We start from the raw sequence: 19,676 nt of genomic DNA, 5'->3' as shown, positions 1-19,676 counted from the left end.
GAGTGAAGGTGAGTAGTATTGATGGCTTTCCCAGGAGTTTAGCTGTCGAGGAGGAAAAAGATGGGCAGTAACTAGTGGAGATTGTATGGTCTAGTCGGGATTTTTAAAAATATTTTTTTTAATTTTATTTAATTAGATGATTTAGAATAATTTTCCATGGTTAAAAGACTCATGTTCCTTCCCTCCCCTCCCGCTAACCCCCTCTCTTATCTGACACAATTCCACTAGGTTTAACATGTGCCATTGATCAAGACCCATTTCCTTATTATTAATATTTAGTCTATAAAAGTCAGGATTTTTTAAGGATGGAGAAGATGATTTGAAATTATGTCAGTCTTTCAAAATTGTGGAAATTATATTTCTCTTTTTTTCCCTATTAAATTCAGTAAATAGTTAATTGCTATCCCAAGCTGAACCTAGTTTGCAACTTTAGGTAGCCTGTATTTTTTGCTTGTGGACTCTCTGTTTATATCTTTAGATCCTTTATCAATTGATAAAAGGCTCTTGAATAAATTGGAATGTTTCCTTTGCTATTACTACAGTGACTTTTTCCTAGTCAATTTTTTCTCTCTTTATCTTAACCTCTGTTGGATTTGTTTGCAGTAAAACCTTCTAAATTTTATGTAGTCAAAAATAATTATGTGATTTTATAATTTATTTATGAAGTTTTCTACTCTCCATAGATCTGGTAATTTTTACCATAATTCTTTTCATTTCTAAATTTTTCACTTAATGAAGATTGTTTTTTTTTTAACCCATACCTTCTGTTTTAGAATCAATACTGTGTATTTGTTCCAAGACAGAAGAGTGGTAAGAGCTAGGCCATGAGGGTTAAGTGACTTGCCCAGGGTCACACAGCTAGGAAGTGTCTGAGGCCAGATCTGAACACAGGACCTCCCATCTCTCTAGGCCTGGCTCTCAATCCACTGAGATACCCAGCTGCCCCCTAAAGCCTAATTTTCTAACCTAACTGATGGCCATGTGTGTAGATTTTCTCCTCTGGCTCCTAGCCAGTCTCCTCAACACCATTTTGGGAAGAAGAGGAATGGTGTAGTGCCACAAAACTTTTGTCCTCTGTCATACCCCCACCCCAACATCCATTCACACTGTACCCAGTACAGTTATCAGTAGATGAGCTGTGTTGGACTAGTCTTGAGGAGCAAATTCTATCTACACAGTGCTCCAGTGTATCTCAGCCACACATGTAGTTGTACCATTGATTTTTGCCATTACCCCAAAATAGACCATTTTAATGTTTGTGAACTCTGTAATTCTTTAATTTGAACACAATTTTATCTCCACCCCTTCTGCTGTCCAATACTAAACCCGTATTTTTGTCTATGCTGCAGTGCTTCAACTCTTCTTTTTTCCTAGGTCATCTATCATTCCCTACAATAACCAAACTCCTCATACTTTGCTCATCTAAGATCCCCCCCCTCCCCTCCCCTGCCCTCTTAACATATTGCTGATTATTCCCTTTCAAGAATCAAAATGAGAGCATTCTCACTATCTGCTTCCATTATTCCTCCACATATGTTCCTGAATGGAAGTAGCAAAAATGATATGGCTATCCTGATTGGGTCCACTATAAATTTGTTACATAACCTCAGCTGGCCCTTCAACATCTCTGGAGTAATCATTTTACCCTTTCCTAATTAGTTAACTGTCCACCACAGCTTTCCCAAATCTTTATCTCTCTTGCGTTTTGTCCCTAAACTCTTTAAGACATTTATACATTAATGCATTATTGGTGGAATTTGTGAACTGATCCAGTCATTCTGGTGAGCAATTTAGGACTATCCCCAAAGGGCTTCAAAACTGCATACCCCTTGATTCAGCAATGCCATTACTAGATCTCTTATCCCAAAGACATTTTTTAAGAAAGGGGAAAAGACCAATTTGTACAAAAATATTTATAACAGGTCTTTTGGTGGTGGTTTAGAATTAGAAATTGTAGAGGATGTCCAGAAATTGGGAAATGGCTGAACAAGTTGTGGAAAATGATTATAATGTAAATCTATTGTGCTGTAAGAAATGTTGAGAAGGATGATAGTCAGAAAAACCTGGAAACATCCAGATGAAAATTGAAGTGAGCAGAATGAGAACATTTTCTATAGCAATAGCAATATTATATGATCAACAACTGTTAATGACTTAATTTTTCTTAGCAATACACTGGTCCAAGGCAATCAGTCCCAGGGATTTATGACGAAAAATACCATCTACCTCCACAGAAAGAATTGAGTTTGAATACAGACCAAAACATACTATTATTTCACTTTAAATTTTCTTCCACAAAATGACTAATGGAAAAATATTTTACATTATTGCATATGTAAATTTAGATTGCTCACCATCTGGGGTGGGGGGCAGTTAGACAATGAACAGGAGAGAATATGGCTCACCCAAAAAATTGTGTGTGTGTGTGTGTGTGTACACACACCAAAATTTCATCTTAGTTTAAATTAACAATTTTTTTTAAAAGGAAGGCTATGTGCAGCAAATACTCTTTTTCTTTCCTCTTGCTCTTCAATACTACAGCCTGGGATCTGACCTCATCAATTGAAGTTTCTATCTTTAAAGTTATTAATGATCTCTTTAATTGCTGAATCCATTGGCCCTCTCACATTCTTCATTCTTCTTGACCTTCTATGACAACATTTATCACCCTTTTCTCCCCTTTTTTCTCTAGGATTTTGGGACATTACTCTCTCCTAGTTCTCCTATCTCATCTGATCTTCTGGGTCTTGCCACTAAGCTCTTTACTATTTTCTCCCTTTATACTATTTGACTTGATGATTGAATCAGCTTCTGTTGGTTTAATTAACACACTGTGCTGCTGATTTTAAATTTTTATGGATACTTATCCAACCCTAACCTCTTTGGACCTCCAGGGTCACATCTCTAACTGCCTGTTAGACATCTTGAAATGGATGTTATGTAGATATAAACTTAATCTTTCTAAAACTCAACTCATTATCATTTCTCTCTAAACCATTTCCTTCTTACTAACTTACTTCTCTGTTATTGTCAAGGGCACCATCATTTTCTCAGTCCTCCAGGCTTATCCCCTGTTACTCACTATTTCTCACCTCCCAAATCTAATCAGTTGCTTAGGCCTGTTTAAAACCTTTGTGATGTCCCTCACATCTCCCTTCTGTTTCCCAACATTCCTAACCATTTGGTACAGTCATCTACTCATGCCTGTACTATTGAAATAACTTTCTGGTTGATCAGAATGCCAAAAGTATCAGCCAACTCCAGTATCCTTTACTTAGCTACCAGAGTGATCTTCTTAATGCATATACCTGGTTCCTTATCTGTCAAAAAATCAAATATAAAATCTTTGGTTTGATATTTAAAGCCCATTAGTCCTTTCTGTATCTAGTACCCTCCCTCCCCCTTTCTTCAAAGGTAGACTCCACCTTTCCCCTAAGTAGCAGGGGCTATCTTTTACCATATGTCTCCTTCCCTTAGCATAAAGCTTGGCATATCATAGGTACTTAAATGTTTATTTATTATTGACTATATAATTGATTATATTGACTATACAATTATAGTAAATACCATTTGTTTTATAAGAAAAACTGGGGATAGGTGGGTAGCTTGGTGGATTTAGACTTGGTCCTAGAGATGGGAGATGTTGATCAGATTTGGCCTCAGACACTTCCAGTCTGTGTGATTCTGGGCAAGTCACTAAACTCCCATTGCCTAACCCTTACCACTCTTGCCTTTGAATCAATATATAGGCCTGATTCTAAGTTGGAAGGTTTAGAGTTTAAAAAAAAAAAAGAACTAGGAAAGCAAGTGAAGCAAGCACAAAGAGAAACTAGTTTGCCATAGTGTATTGGGAGAATCTAGGTGGCTCAGTGGATAGAGATCCAACCCTATAGAAAAGGGTAGTTAGACAATTTTTTTAAATGAGTAGAAGAAAATTATGATGTAATCACAAGCAGCCTTAAAGCTGTGGTCAATTTTTAATAAATGTAAGCTATTTATTATACAGATTCTTAGTTTCATGTACAGTTCTCTTTTTTATCCTTAATATATGTGGAAATGCTTATTGATGTTTCTCAGTCCCAGAATAACAAAAAAATTTACAAAAGACATACAAAATAAAAAACAATTTTATGTCCTTGTTGCCTCTGCCCTCTGCATCTGCATTCTTCTGGATACTTTCTCACTTGGTGACTCTGTTAGTTCCCATGAGTTTTTAACATTAAAAAAAAAATCCTTGCCTTCTGTGTTATATTACTATTAAGTATTGATTCTAAGGCAGAGTGTTAAGGGCTTTTTAGCTTGATTGTATAATGAGTTTGAAGTCTACATGTGCTACTATTTTTTTTTTTTACATTCACATTTTTCATATAAATGAAAATGTATTACTACATCTTTTACTTGAGTAACTGTTTTTTTTTTTTAACCCTTACCTTCCGTCTGTTAAAGGTAAAAATTAGGGTTGTTGACTGAATATATTATACTAGTGGTCACCAGGGATTAAAATTCAATCCCAATAAAATACTCAAGTCAGTTTGGGATTTTTATGGTGGTTTAATTACAGTAGAGGGAAGAAATTAAGAAGAGAGAGAAAAGGAAATTGGACTGCTCTGGCAAGCCAGATAGGAGTTCAGATGCCTAGGCCAAGGGGCCTTCTCAGTCTAGCTCAGCTTCCAGCCATAAGACCTTCTCATAGATGAGGGGCCTCCTAGGAGGATAGCGCTTTAGGAGGTAAGAAAGAGGAATCAGCCTAACCCATTCACCAAGCACACTAAGAACACTGCCACGAGCTCCCAACACTGAAAGAGCCCAACATCTCCTCAAGAGAGCGCAAGAGCAAGAGGCTGGAGAGAGGAAGTGACACAAAATATATAGACTGTTCTTTACATCCCTTCCTGAGTCTCACATGTACCAATGGTAGCTTAAGCTTGACTTAGGATAGCCCAGGGGGTCTTTCATTTGTTTTTTATTTGTCACTTGCTAGCACATGGTGGTCATAGGCCATCCTCCTCAACACTTAATTCTTAAGTAGGGGTGTATACATTCCTGGTTGCTAGAATTCTAAGACTAAGCAGGGTGGAGAAAATCTAAAATTCACACGTCTTGAAATCAATACACGTGCAGGAGGAATACATTCTCCTAGGATAAGAGAGTAGCCCAGGCAGCCCAGGAACTATAGAAACTGGCAGAACTCAGACCTGTATGACATGGTGGTACCTCCTGCAGAGGCATCAAAACTGCAGAACTAGAATGAGCATAGTCTGAGCCACTGGAAACAAGTTTAGAATGCATAGAGGGCAGGGTAAGGGACCATTCCTGCCTAAGCCACTTGACAGAAACAGTGAAAACTGAGAGGGCAGGAACCTACCAACTCCCATGGAATGGCAGAGTGCCTGAGGCAGCAAAGTGGCAGGGTAGGGGACCAGGTCAACTTAAGACACTCTGCACAGGTAACAAAGACAGAAGAGACAGGAGACCAAAGCACTTCCATGTGGCCTGAGACAGTGAAGTGGCAGATCACCTGAGGAAGCAGAGCTCAGAGGAGAGAACCTGCCTACCTCAAGCCACTGGCAGAGGCAGGGAAGCAGCAGAATGGGGACCAGCCTAGTGCAGAAAACAACAGTGGGGTTATTAATATAAACTGAATCTAGCTGGATGGAAACAGCTACAAGCTGTCCCAGTACAAGCTAGTAGGACCACACCCTTTGAAGAGGAAACCTGGGAAACAAAAGACAGGCAGGCCTACCCCAAGAATCAGGAAAGAGTACTGTACAAGCTTGGAACAGTACTCCCTCTACCTAGGAGCAGAAAAGAACTTTAATAGATAAATAAAGTATTGGGGGAGGGGTTAGAAAAATGAGCAAAAGACAAAGAAAAACCCTGATCTTAGAGGGTTACTTTATTGACAGAGAAGATCAAAATGCAAATGCAGAAGTCAACAATGACAATGAAGGAAACATGAAGCCCCCAAAGGAAAGTGGAAGGATATCAGGACCCCTGGAAGAACTTTTTTAAAAAGTTACAAAATCTAATAAGAGAATTGTTAGAAAAACTCAGGAGCTGGCGGGGCTGGGGTGGGGATTTGCTGAATAAACCAACTTCTAAAAATTAGGATAGGCTGAGGAAATGGAGGCACAAAAATACACTAATGAAAATAACTTCCTAAGGAATAGAATGAACAAAATGGAAAAGGAAACAAACAAAAATAAAATCTGAAGAAAAAGACTCTTTAAAGAACAGGATTAGCCAAAAAGAAACAGAAACTCAAGGAAGAAATAATTGCTTAAAAATAAGAATTCAGCTAATGAATACCTAAGACAGGAAACAAACTAAATCAGAAGAATGAAAAAACAAATAGAAGAAAACCTGAAACAATTCACTGGAAAAACAACTAGCCTGGAAAATAGACCAGAAGATATATAAGAATCATCAAAATACCTGAAAGCCACAATCATAAAAAAGAGTATGCACACCATATTAGAAGAAATCATCAGGGAAAATTGCCCTTGCCCTGATATCCTTGAACAAAAGCAGAAAATAGAAATTAAGAGAATCTGTTGATCACTATAAAAATAAAATACACTAAGACTATTATAGCCAAATTCCAGAGCTCTCAGTCCAAGGAAAAAGTACTACAAGCATACAGAAGGAAACAATTTAAATATCATGAGTCCATAGTCAGGATTACACAGGACTTAGCAGCTTCTACATCGAAGGATCAAAAGGCAAGGGATTTTTAAAAGGCAAAGGATCCAGGACAACCAAGAATTTCATATGCAGCAAAATAGAGGGAAAAAAACTGAGGGAAAAAATTAAAGCAAGAGAAGCATGTCCTAGGGTAAGAAATTAAGAGTAGCCCAGATCTTTGGGAACTGGTAGAGCTCAGAATAGCTCAACATGTTGAGTGAAATTGCAGAGCTGAATCTAGCCCCAGTCTAACTTGACAGACAGTAAAGGCAGAGAGGGCAGAAACCTATAAACTAGAGTAGTGGATCAATGGAACAATTTAGGTAATCAACACGTGGTAGTTAATTTCCATAGCAATTTAGTGTTTAGCCTAAAGATCAAAGCTTTTGGGGAAAGACTCACTATTTGACAGAATTTACTGGGAGAACTAGAAAATAGCATGGCAGAAAATGGATGTAATAAATAAATTGGGAATTGTTTTTCCTGTCATTGACAATATTTTCCCATTCTTTTGAGAATTTTGTTTATATCCTTGGACCACTTACCCATTGAGAAATGACTGGACAAAAACTCTTATGGTAACTTTTTTCTAAAGAGATGGGCAAGGAATAAGAGTTGTTGGTTTTTAGTTTTTGGTTTTGTTTCCATGACTTTCTTGAATTGGTTTTAAGACAAAAATTGAAGATTAGTTGATAGTGCTTCTGTCATTGATATAATCAATTGATATAAGCAGAAATGGGGGAAACAGTTTATGAAGCTCAGAGAACAGGCATCACTGAACAAAAAATCAATGAACCTCAAATATGTTTTAGCAGCCTCTTAGATTTTGGTGACATAAGCAGTTAAGTACAAGGGAATTTTATAGAAACCTGGAAAAGGTAATGGTTTATATATCAGAGTGGCAGAAGGGGAAGATCTCTATCAGGTAAAAAGAAACCAGCTGACAGAAACTATAAATGATAAGCTTGATTTTGCAGACTTATAAACTAAGTGACTTATTCATCTTTAAAAAATAGTGGTAAGAAAGTTAAGCCAGTGTGTGGGTAATATGTAGAATAGCTTACAAATGTTTTCTAGCTTTGTGAAATATCTGTGTTGAGAATTTGGAAGACTATGTGGGTAGAAGATAGAAAAAGGAAGAAATGAAATCATTTTAACATAAGGACAAATTATTATTCATTAAGTGTGTGTGAAAATTGAATGGGCTTTAATTAAAACCTTTTTATAGTAGCACTTCCTGTTTTAGCAAACAATTGGAAACAAAGAGGGTAGTCATTAATTGGGAAATAATTGAAAAAATTGTAGCATATAAAGTGAAATATTATTGTAGTATAAGAAATTATAACTATGAAGCCTCCAGCAAAATTTGGGAATATTTGTTTGTACCAATGCAGAGTGAAATGAGCAAAAGAAGATCATTTTATATGATGGTGCCTTATCAATGCTGTGACCAGTCATAACTTAAGCACCCTTCCTACCCCTTGGCAGAATGAGACACACATTTTCAGACATAGCCCAAGTATTGATTTGGATTACTTGAGCATACTTATTTGTTTCAAAGGAAAGTGCCTTTGGATGCTCTTAAGTTACTGGGAAAGGAATGAAATGCCAAATTAATTAAAAAGAAAAGCATCAAAATATTGAAAGTATTGAAATACTGAAAATATTGAAATGTAAAAAAAAGTTTAAAAGGTATAAATAATTGATAGTTTTGCTATTACCTTTTTAAATGTAATGTACATTTAAAAATTTAACAGAAGTCTAATTTCCTATGTATAAGATTTATATTTGTATGAAGAAGTGGTTTGATTCTATTTTCCTTCCTTCCCTTCCAAATTTTCTGCCTTCTCTACGCATTGAGAAAACAAGAAAAAAAATCCCATTACAAATATGTAGAGATATACAAGATAGGTTTCTGCATTAGCCTTGTCTTCCCCCTCCTCCCCCCTTAAAAGAAGAGAAACAGAAGAAAATATACTAAAATCTGTACTCTTAATCCATCATTTCTTTTTCTGGAGGTGAACATTGTTTTATTATAAATCCTTTAGGAAAGCTCTAAAACTAAGAACTTTAAGTCAACAAAATTAAATATTCACTATTCTATGTCCTGTGTAGAAAGACACAAAGACAACATTGCCCTACCTCTTAGGAGCTTACATTTTATATTTTTCTCTGTATATTTATTTTTCTTTTTATAACATTATTATGTACTGTTTTTCTCCTTTTTTTTGCTCTGCATTATTTAATGTAAATCTTTTCAGTTTCTTTGTATACCTTTTCCTTGTCATGACAATAGTAATTAAATTTGTAGAATCATAGATTTATGTTTAAATTTCTTTACTTTTATCATTTTTTGTGATACCCATAGTTTTTTGTTACATTGATTTACCATGGAATTAAGTTGCCTCCTGTTTTTCAGTTGTCTTATCTTTTATTCAGAACTTCCCTCTTTATAACTTTTTTTTTTCATGAATTCCTTCCTATACCAATTCCTCACTGTGGTTGTGGATTATAATGTCTCTGGGTTCTTAAAGCCTCTGTCCACAGATCCTGCAAAATCCTACTAACCTAGAAAGTCTTTGTATCTAGGACTACTAATGACTTGGACTTTTGGTGTGGTCCAAAATTGGCCTTGCTGATTTTCAGAACAAAGCCTGTTGTTCTTAAGATTCTGAATTATTTTGATCCCTGAGTCTCTTGATTACTCTCTCTTACTTTGAGGGTTGTAGTCTGTTGGGTAGCGGGAAAATATACACACAAAGGAAATCACAGATCCAGAGAGTATTGAAGGATAAGATTCTTAAGGCATATTCCCCACAGTCTTATTAAAGTTAGTTTTGCAGCTCAACCAGAATTGAGTACAGACATTTGTATGAAAATGTACTCAGTAAGCTTTGTATTGCCAAAATACCTTGCAAAAACTGGCAGTGTTTAATTTTGTGACTTTTTGGTGATAGTTTTAAATGATAGTGTATATTTTCAAACCTGTATTTTTTTAAGCCAAGTTAAAACATTTTTTCTAGTGATTATTTCTATTGTTTTTCTTATTTTTTCCCTTTTTAACTTAATGCTTCTCCATTTTTATCCTTTGACCCACTTATCCAGTGTTAGACCAGATGTTAACTAAGTTGGTATTTTAATAAACCTATGATCTTAACACACTCAGAATGTAGATTGTCCCCCATCCATGTTGCCAGTTCTACACAGTGGGGACTCTTGTCTGGGTATTCATGTTAAGGGTATTCATGTTAAATCTTATAGAAAAGGTTAAGATTGAATATCTGTATCCAGGTATTATGTTTCCAATACTCCCTTCTGTTTGCTTTTATTAAGTTGTTTTTTTTTGTTGTTGTTGTTTTAACCCTTACCCTCCATCTTGGAATCAATACTGGGTATTGGTTCCAAGGCAGAAGAGCCATGAGGGCTAGGCAAAGGGGGTCAAGTGACTTGCCCAGGGTCACACAGCTGTGAAGTGTCTGAGGCCAGATTTGAACCTAGGACCTCCCGTCTCTAGGCCTGGCTCTCAACCCACTGAGCCACCTAGCTAGCTACCCCCCCTAAGTTTTGTTTTTATAACATATTTACTTCCCAATTATAGAGACCTACCATGGAGTCCTATATTATTTATCTGTGGGTGGGTGACCTGAGAAGGAGAATGGAGGCTAGAGGAATATGGATGTGAGATAGACAAGGCAGTCAGAGGAAGAGAGGCAGGAATAAAGACTCAGAGACCACAAGTTAAAACACCTGGGGATATGCGAGCTCTGTAATTACCTCTCTAGAAAGAGAAAGCAAGTGGAGAAATTATAAGTATGAGGACCAAGAGAACCTGCGTGGAGCTGAGAACTCTGGGACATCCCCCATGGGCCACACGGCCAAGAGATTAATGGGAGATGTGCGGGGCAGCTGCGCTGTGTCAGTCAGTCAGACACAAGGAACATAGTAGGCCACAGCAAGATCAAGATTGTAAGAGGCAAGAGGGAGAGCAAACCCTGTGAGAGTAAGAGGTGTAAGAGAAGAGAGAGGCTCGCACATGTTCCCCAGCCTTTATTGGGGACCTTAGGAATGCCAAGTGGGAGGTGATTAATGAATACGTGACATGATATAGGTTTTTACATTGGTGGCATTGACAATGACAGAATCACAGAGGAGGAGATTAATCGAACCCATGAATGTACTCTGAGCCAGGGCAGCCGTCAATGCCCAGCCCAGGAATTTTCTTGTCCTTTGCTAGTCCTTTGGATTGTCCCTTTCCATACAGGGAACATCAAGTGATCTGACCATGTGTCTGGTAAATGAATATACAGGATACAATATCAATACATCAATCATACTTCCAAGATGCCAAGATACCTGGTATGCTACACCAATGTATTTCCCCACCACGAGCCTCATGATAAGAATTTTTTTAAAAAGAAAAAGCACAGTTTAGCAAAACAGATCACTGAACAGAAGATGTTAATTGGCATAGACTACTCAGTTTCCCAACTGCAAAGAAGGAAGGGTGGCACTTTTACATATAGCATCTTCATTTAATACATTATTTAACAGCATTCAGTTTTATTGGGCTGCTTTTTGTTCTTCCTTCCGATGTTATTCTGTATTTTTTTTTTACTGCATAGTCTACTTTGTATCTGTCTTTTCATGTAACTATGTATTCATTCTTATTTGTTTCTTATAGGACATTTCATTCACACACCCCATTTTATTAACCAAATAGCATTGGCTATTATTTAAGAGGTCACAGAATTGTTGCAGGTGAAAAACAAAATAACTGAGGAAAGATTCACTCTTGTGAGCATTTTGATTTATTAAATACTGCATAGCAATTACCTGATTCATTTTTTAAATTTGAGACCAGTCCCCTTCCTCAGTTTAGGAGTGAACCCCAAGTACAGGGACAGAGTTTTATACATTAAAAACAATTGATCAAATATGGCCAATTAATTAAAAGGAAATAATATAACACTAGGTAATTTGATTTCTAACTAGATGAAATATTATGAACTTAAATTAGGAAGAGGAGTGTGAAGTAGATGCAATTCTCTGAATTCAAAAAAAGGTGTCCTACTATTCAAGTGTCTGTAAAAAAATCAAAGGAACATGGAACCAATAAATGATTGATTAGCATGGGACTAAATTGCCGATAAAACATATAGGTTACTTCAGATGCATGATTGTGAGAACTTCTTGCATCAGTGTTTGGATCTTACTGAATTTCTGGTCAGCATATCTAAGGTCCTTAGTTAAGGGTCTTAGTTAAGCCTTTTCTAATGATAGCAGCAAGTGAGGCAAACGTTCATGTTAGTCATTTTCCATCCGTGTTGCCAGTGATATACAGTGACAGCTAAGGGCTCTTGCTTCCTTTCTGCCGCATACTGGCAATGCCTGCCTTTGGTTTGGGGGAGAGCTCACAGTAGTTTCTGCAGGGGCTCAAAAGGCTCAACCCCTTGCATGCCATGCTTGGTATCTAACCCAGGATTTAGTGTGGCACTCTGGAAAGTGTTAGATTGAGATTCTACCTGTACAACTCACATCTGGCTCACATCTGGCTCTCTTTCACTTCAGTCCAGTGTCCTTTGACTTCTTGAGTTGTCAGTCATCTTTTCCTCCCCCATCTTTTCCCTTATCTTCCCTCTGCCCTTTTCTTCTCTCCATTCCTCAGAATTCCTGTAGGTTTTTAAAAACCTTTCTGCCTGTGAGATATTAAAATAGTTTGTTCACTAGGGATTGTTCACTCACTTTTTTCCTGATAAGTTTATGAAGTGTCTTCATATTATGCATACACCTAGGTTTGTTTGTTTTTAAGATTTAATGCCTCCTGCGTCAGTGAGTTAGCTTAGTGGATAGTGCACCAGGCCTGGAGTCAGGAGAATCTAGATTCAAATCTGGCCTCAGATTCATCCTAGCTGTGTGGCCTTGGGCAAGTAACTTAACCCCATTTACTTAACTCTTCCCCTTCTATCTTAGAGTTATTATTAGTAAGACAAAAAGTAAGGTTTTTTTTTTTTAATCAGTACCTGTCTAATATGCTAAAAATTCATCAATTTTTTTTTCATTGCAGACAGAGAGTGCATGGGCTGAAGAATATGCTGAAAAGAAGAAAGGATCCCACAAACGTTCAGCCTCTTGGGGCAGCACAGATCAGCTTAAAGAGGTCAGGAATATCTGTTTAGAGCTAGTTGATTCAAAGCAATTTATTTGTGTCAGTCATCCATGAAAGTGTGATACGTGAGGATTTCCATTGACTTGGATGAATTGCACCAAAATCAATTACATTGATTTATTGAGGGGGAAGATCAGGTGGTCATTACTCTATTGACTCTTAGGAATAGCTTCCATTCAGACTTTGGTTTTGTTGAATCTAGTTTATGTCTGTTGTATTAATTTAAATATCAGAACATTGATATTTTTAAATTATAAAAATTTTAGTCAACTTGAAACATTCATATTCATTATTAGTATTGTGACAAGGAAATCACTTTAAAAGACTGATATATATTAATTTAAGGTCGCCAAGGAATTCAGCTATGTAATTCCTTAATGAAAACTCAAGTCAGCCGTCAGCCTTTTATAGAGTTAATTACAAACAGGAGGAAGAAAGGAATTAGAGATAGAGAGAGAGAGGGAGAGAGAAAGGGGAGAGAAGGGAATAGGGCTTAAATACCCCCTCTGTTTAGGCTGGGCCAAAAGGCCCAAGCCCTTATTAGATAGCTGGGGCAAAGAAAGGAGATCAGTCCCTATTACTCACGTGACCAAAATGGAGAAACAGTCTCCAGGGCCCCCACCTTCAGCTTCCTTCAGAGCAAGCTTCTCAGAGCACACCGCAACCACTCAGAGCCAAAACTCTCCAACCACCTCTCAGTCCTCAGACCCCTCTTTCTTTAAGGAAACCATCCAAGTTCCCTCCCCTCAGTTCTCACATCTACCAATCACTGTCCATCAATTTCCCTGTGCCAATGGTGGCTCTAGCTTAACCCAGGACCGCCCAGAGGTCTGCGGCTTTGCACATGTCTGTTGGAGGTCATATTCTCAAATAATTAAATTTTGATCTATGCTGCAGCCCTTCCTAAATCCTGTTAGGACTGAGTGGGGTGGAAATTGTATTTTCCAAGACCTGATTCTGTCATTCCAAGTATCTCTATTGTATCAATTCTAAAATCAATCATGACTCAAAGAAATTCCTATTCTGTGCTTAAGCATAGGTCAAAGCCCTTTCCATTGTTCAGCAAAAGGTTTCTGTCCTAAAGTAATCTTAAGAAGGGAGGAGAAGGAACCTCCCATGCCAATGGGGTTCACATTCCAATACACTATCAGTAAGAAATTTTCCAAGTATGAAATTTCCCAATGGTGAAATTTCCAACATTTATAAGTCTAAGAAATTTTAAGGTTTACAGTATAGATAATATTTTGTATTCACATCTCTATGTTAATATTAATAGTTCCCAAACAACTTCAGGGAATCCTGGCATATTTTATATGACATAAATAGTGGCTCTTTGAAAATTTGGGAGGCTAGTCATAGCTTTTGAATATCAAATGATTATCAAGTATTCATTATGACAATTTTTTCAATATGAACAAAAAATTTAACTTCCTTAATTTTGTTTCAGTTCATTTCAAGCCCCAAAATGTGCTGTGGCTAAATTAATTTAGAAAACACTATGTTCAAAGAACCAAATGATGATATGGTACTGCTGTTAAGTTTTTATGATTATAACTTGTAACCAAAATATAAAACTGTAAAAGTGAATAATATAGGATGAATGTTTTCCATTTTAAATTTTAAATGAATCAGATAACAATTGCATGTTTAAATTTCTGGTCTAAAATCATTAACATATAAAATTGAGAATTGTGTTGACAGTAAACAGGTACACAGAATCCCTTTTTTTCTTTCCTCACTTTTCTTTTTAAAATAATGTTTTGTTTTTCTTCAATTACATGTATAAGTACTTTTCTAATATTCATTAAAAATTTTTTTTTGAGTTCTAAACTCTCTCATTTCTTTAATCCATCCCATCCTTCCCCCTCCCCAAGATGGTAAACAATCTGATATACATTTTCCATATGTAATCAAATAAAAATATTTTTCCATATTAGTCATTTTGTGGAAAAGATCTCAAATTTAAAAAAAAGGGAAAAATAGTTTCAAAGTATATATGTAGATAGTTCTCACTTTAAATAAATGGATAGACGTATGGAAACTGATTTGTGAATTTGCTCTTGGATGTGAGGAAGGGAGGCTTGTGGAAAGAAAGGAAGGAGCATTTAAAGATCCATAGGGGTTAGGAGCAGCAACATAAGGACTGGGACAGACACACAGTACCTACATACAGATGACAGAAGACAGGACACACAGGGAGAGACAGTCCTGGAGGTCTCAAGCCAAGCTTGAATCCAGCGGGCAACAGTGGCAGTCTCTTCTGCCCATTTCTTCTTCGGCTTTCACTTGGAGAAGTTAGAGACCACTGAGTGCTAAGCCAGGGGGGCAGGAACAGGAAGAGAGAGAGCTTAGTTCTATATGTTGTAATCAACATAGGTGTTTTTTGGCATGTGGATTTCTTTCAGAATTATTTGAAGTTAAATTCACTTAATGTGAACTTACCGAAAGTGAGAAATGTCTGTATTGTCTAACTATATTATGTCCCAAAAAATAGGGAAACAAAATGATTGTTTAAAATCCTTGTTACCTTTCCTACTGTCTCTTCTGTTGTAATGCAGGTATACCTAATAAAAGGTTATTTAGTTAGAAGAACTTTATTTTTCATGGACACTTTACATATTTTTTACATTGGTACCAGTAGAGTATGATTTCCCATAGAAACAATGTTAGAGAGTGTGTATTCATTCATGGTAAAATTCTCAAGTGTATTGTAGTCCCATTTAAAAGTTAAACCTTGAATTCCACCCATGTCAGTAGTAGCCTATATTGGTAGTACCCAGTTTAAGAAAATCTTATATTCAATTTTATTTGATTTTTTTTAGTGGCTACATTCTCCAATCTCCCCCCTTCTTTTCCCAACCCTTATAAATGATAGGAATAATGGCAACATCTCAAGAATCAATTATTTGGGGAAACTTTTGGTATACTTCTTTTCCCATAGTGATAGGTATTACATTATGTTAATCTTGAGGACAGTCAGCCATTCCCTCACCTTCCTGCTTTCATCACATCTACATGTAAAATTTGGGGAAAAAATGCCACAAAATCAGAATCTTGGAGTTAGAAGGGACAGTAGTGTTCAGGTAGCACAACTTATACATAGATGAAAAGGTTTCTACAACATATCGCACTATTTCCAAATGACTCCTTTGTCCCTGACCCTGTGTCCCAATCCAGAGCTGTCCACCACCCCCTTCAGCTGTGACCATGGAACAGATACTTATAATAAACAAACTTGATCTTAACATCATTCTTTCTCACTCCTTACATCTGCTAGCCCTCAATGAGTGTGACCTCCTTTCCCAGATGACTACATATTATCTCAAACTCCCAATTTATAATCATGGTAGGAGCATCCCCAGGACTATTACCAGATTCTTCCTTTACTACTAAACAACATCTCTTCCTTTGAGATTCATGCTCTCTAAATTTATTATCTAGTCCAGATATTGATCCCTGTTAAATCTTGAGTTCCAAGACATTTTCCTTCCTTCTTCAGTGGATTCATTTCCTGGCTCACAGTCTTTCTTTGTCACCCGATCCTCCCCTAATGTTTCTACCTTCAGAGGTTGTCTGTCATCTCCCTCCTCACCTCAAATCTCTCCCATCCCAATCCTTGGTTCTCACTGCTGCTAGAGTGCTCTAAGTGCCTGTCTGACCCTGTGACTCCCCTCCTCAAGCAGTTCTGTGATACCTCACTGCCCATAGAGTAGAGCTCATCTCCTCCATTTAGCTTTGAAGGATCTATACAGCCTGGCCCTTGCTCAGCTTCTCCTACAGAGTATATTTCCAGCTTTTGCACTGGCCTCCTATGGGCCAGGTAGGCCCTCCTATCCCCTAGCTCCATCCAAGAGGCCCTCTCTTCCTTTAAGGCTCAGTAGATAAGAGGATCAGACCTAGAGATAGGAGGTCCTTGGTTCAAATCTAGCCTCAGACACTACCTAGCTGTGTGGCCCTTGGCAAGTCACTTAACCCCAACTGCCCAGCCCGTATTGTTTTGTACCTTGGAACCAATGCTTAGTATCAATTCGAACACAGAAGGAAAGGTTATCTTCTGAATGAAGTTGCTCCTGATCTTCCCAAATGCTAGTACAAAATTGTTGTTTTCTTGGTTGAATTGCATTTGTTCAAATGGTTGCCAGACAAGTTAAATTGATTATAACAATTGTTAGTATTTATAGTAAATTATTAAGAAGGTCAATATAAAACATCCATCATTTAGTTCAATAAAATGATTGTTCTCCAAACCATAAGATGGAAGAAAATAGTAATTATCCACCAGTATTTTATTGGGATTTTATGTTTGTTTTTAACCCTTATTTTCTGTCTTAATAACCACTCTTAAGACAGAAGGGAAAGGGCAGCTTAAGTGACTTGACCAGAATCACACAGCTAAGAAGTGTCTGAATCCAGATTTGAACCCAGGTCGTCCCAGCTTCCTATCTAGTGTTATGTCCATTGTGCCATCTAGCTGCCCCAGTATTTTCTGGTTAATGAGAGAGTAGCTTAAAAGGAAGAAAATTTAACAGGAAAACGCTGTATTGATGCATGTGTGGAAAACTGCATATATGTAAGCCAAAAGGAAAAGTATGTCTGTGAACCAGCTCTAACCTGAAAGTTGAAAACGAAACGAGAAATTTCTTTCAGAAGTTGCAGCATGGGGCTTATTCATGGTCATGATTTATGTGATAGGTCTCCTCCCTGTGGGTAGCCACTGTTCACCTGAATTAGTACAAGTCTAGTTATAAGCAGTTAATTCACCCTGCTCACAACATGATTTTTGAACTGTTTCTTTGTCTTGATGGGAGTTGGGGTGGGAAAGAGGTAGTAGAGGAAGAAACAAACATTTTTACTAACCACTAATTAGTTTAATGTAGGTTGAGATTATTCATGAATCGTTTTTTAAGACAGGACATCAGGTTCCCAAAAAAACAGCATCCATATTCCTGCTATTCCTCTCCTCCCCCTCCCTGCATATCCTCTCCTCTTCTCTTCTCTTTTTTTCCCCCCTCTTATCTTCCATCTTAGAATTAATATTGTGTATTGGTTCCAAGGTAGAAGAGTAGGAAGGGCTAGGCAATGGTGGTTAAGTGACTTGCCCAGGGTCACACAGCTAGGAAGGGTCTGAGGCCAGATTTGAACTTTGGACCTCCTGTCTCTAGACCTGGTTCTCAATCCACTGAGCCACCTAGCTGCCCCTCCTGTTATCCTTTCTTGTGGAAAGAATGAGCTTTATTTAATTATGTAAGCATTTTTATTACTGCTGTTTTTCTAATTTACCCTTTGCAGATATCGGTGTGAAAAAAGTAGATAATTTGCAAATGTAACTTGTGCGGAAATTAGCCTATATGACAGCTAATGTGGTCTCATGATAAAAATTATATTGAATTGGAACAGTGAGGTGACTTAGCTTATTCAGAGCCAGGCCTAGGGGACGTAAGTTCTTGGGTTCAAATGTGCTCTCAGATTCTTCCTAGCTATACTATTTGAGTTTGACCTCACTGGTGTAAAAGGGTTCAACTCTCATCTCAGACCTTTACTAACTAAATGACACTGAACAATAATAACTGATTTATTCAACTTTAAATTTTGTAATGCATTTGAATACATTTGATTAAGTTATTGTCTTGGAGCCTACATTTTCTCATCTGTAAAATGATGGGGTTGAATTTGAGCTCTGCAATCCCTTCCATTTGTAAATTTGATCTTGTGGTGTAATACTGGACATTCCGAATTATGTCAACTTTTGCTTTAAATGGAAGCAGAAGGTAAGAGTATCTGTAGCAAAATGAAAGAATTGCTGGTGAATTTCCTTTGAATAGGCAATGCAGTAAAGAGTTGGAAGAGATGGTGTCATTTTATATAAAAAAAAACAATAAGAATTATAACTTCATGGAACATTGATCATATCATTTGGCAGTGTGTGTTATTAGTATTTACAAAAAAAGAATTTTATCATGAAAAAAACCAGCTTGTGGTGAACCAAGATGGTGGAATAAAAGTATACATAGAAATTTCATGAATAATTAAATAAAACCTAACAAATTATCTTAATATATTCTTTGGTAGTTGTGTCAGTGCACAATTGGTCACGAGGAACATGGCAAAAAATATGTTGGAAAATGTGGCTTAGGAGAAGCTTGAGAAATCAAAGGCTTGTGGACTACAAAAAAAGGCTTAAAGTTTTTGTTAAGTTCTTCATTGAGAACAATAAATCATTCATATTTTTCTTCCTTCCAAAATCCTTAAGTGCCTGAAATTGTGAATACCCAATAACTATCACAGTGAAATTAATGATACTTTTTAAAAAAAATTACTCATATGGGAGCCATTCTTGAGGATGCCATCTGTTTATAATTTGATTATTAACTTCTAGGAAAGATCAACATTTCATAAAGGCTAGAAGTAAGAAAAATGAGAAGATATGGTGGGCAATAAAAATAACTAATCTGATACATCTTAACAAGTTAATGACACCAAAAAAAGATATTACTGGAAGAAATGACATTGCAAAGTATAATAATTTCACTAAACAGTTTTAACAAATGTAAAGCAATAGCCACGAGGTAATTAAAAAAAAATCTTTAAAAGCCCTTAGTCATCTCATGCTTGATCTCCTTTAGAAATTGATAATGAGGTTTAGAATATAAACTCATATCTTATAGAGAATAATAGTGAAAATGATGAATAATTTCATTTAACAGTAAAGAGAAGTATACCAATTTAAAGAAAGTTTGATAAGATATCCACCCAGAATAGTCACCTTGAGGGATATTTTAAGTTGACACTGGAATGGGGATTTTAAATATGAAAAAAATGGAAAAGG

The 19,676-nt window shown here is 36.8% G+C and overlaps 1 protein-coding gene across 4 annotated transcripts in view; it reads left to right on the top strand.

Annotated features, from left to right (window-relative positions):
- FAM117B (family with sequence similarity 117 member B) overlaps positions 1-19,676 on the top strand; it is a 119,561-nt gene that overhangs the window by 56,994 nt on the left and 42,891 nt on the right. For all 4 annotated transcript variants that reach the window (XM_016425180.2, XM_056807360.1, XM_016425179.2 and 1 more), the window contains exon 3: positions 12,749-12,841. In XM_016425180.2, coding sequence (XP_016280666.2) covers positions 12,749-12,841 — 93 coding nt within the window. The remainder of the gene's footprint in view (positions 1-12,748; positions 12,842-19,676) is intronic.

Source organism: Monodelphis domestica, chromosome 8, assembly GCF_027887165.1.
Source record: "Monodelphis domestica isolate mMonDom1 chromosome 8, mMonDom1.pri, whole genome shotgun sequence".
NCBI lineage: Eukaryota > Metazoa > Chordata > Mammalia > Didelphimorphia > Didelphidae > Monodelphis > Monodelphis domestica.
Note: the sequence above shows the minus strand (reverse complement) of the source record. Positions and strands in the feature narration are given on the sequence as shown.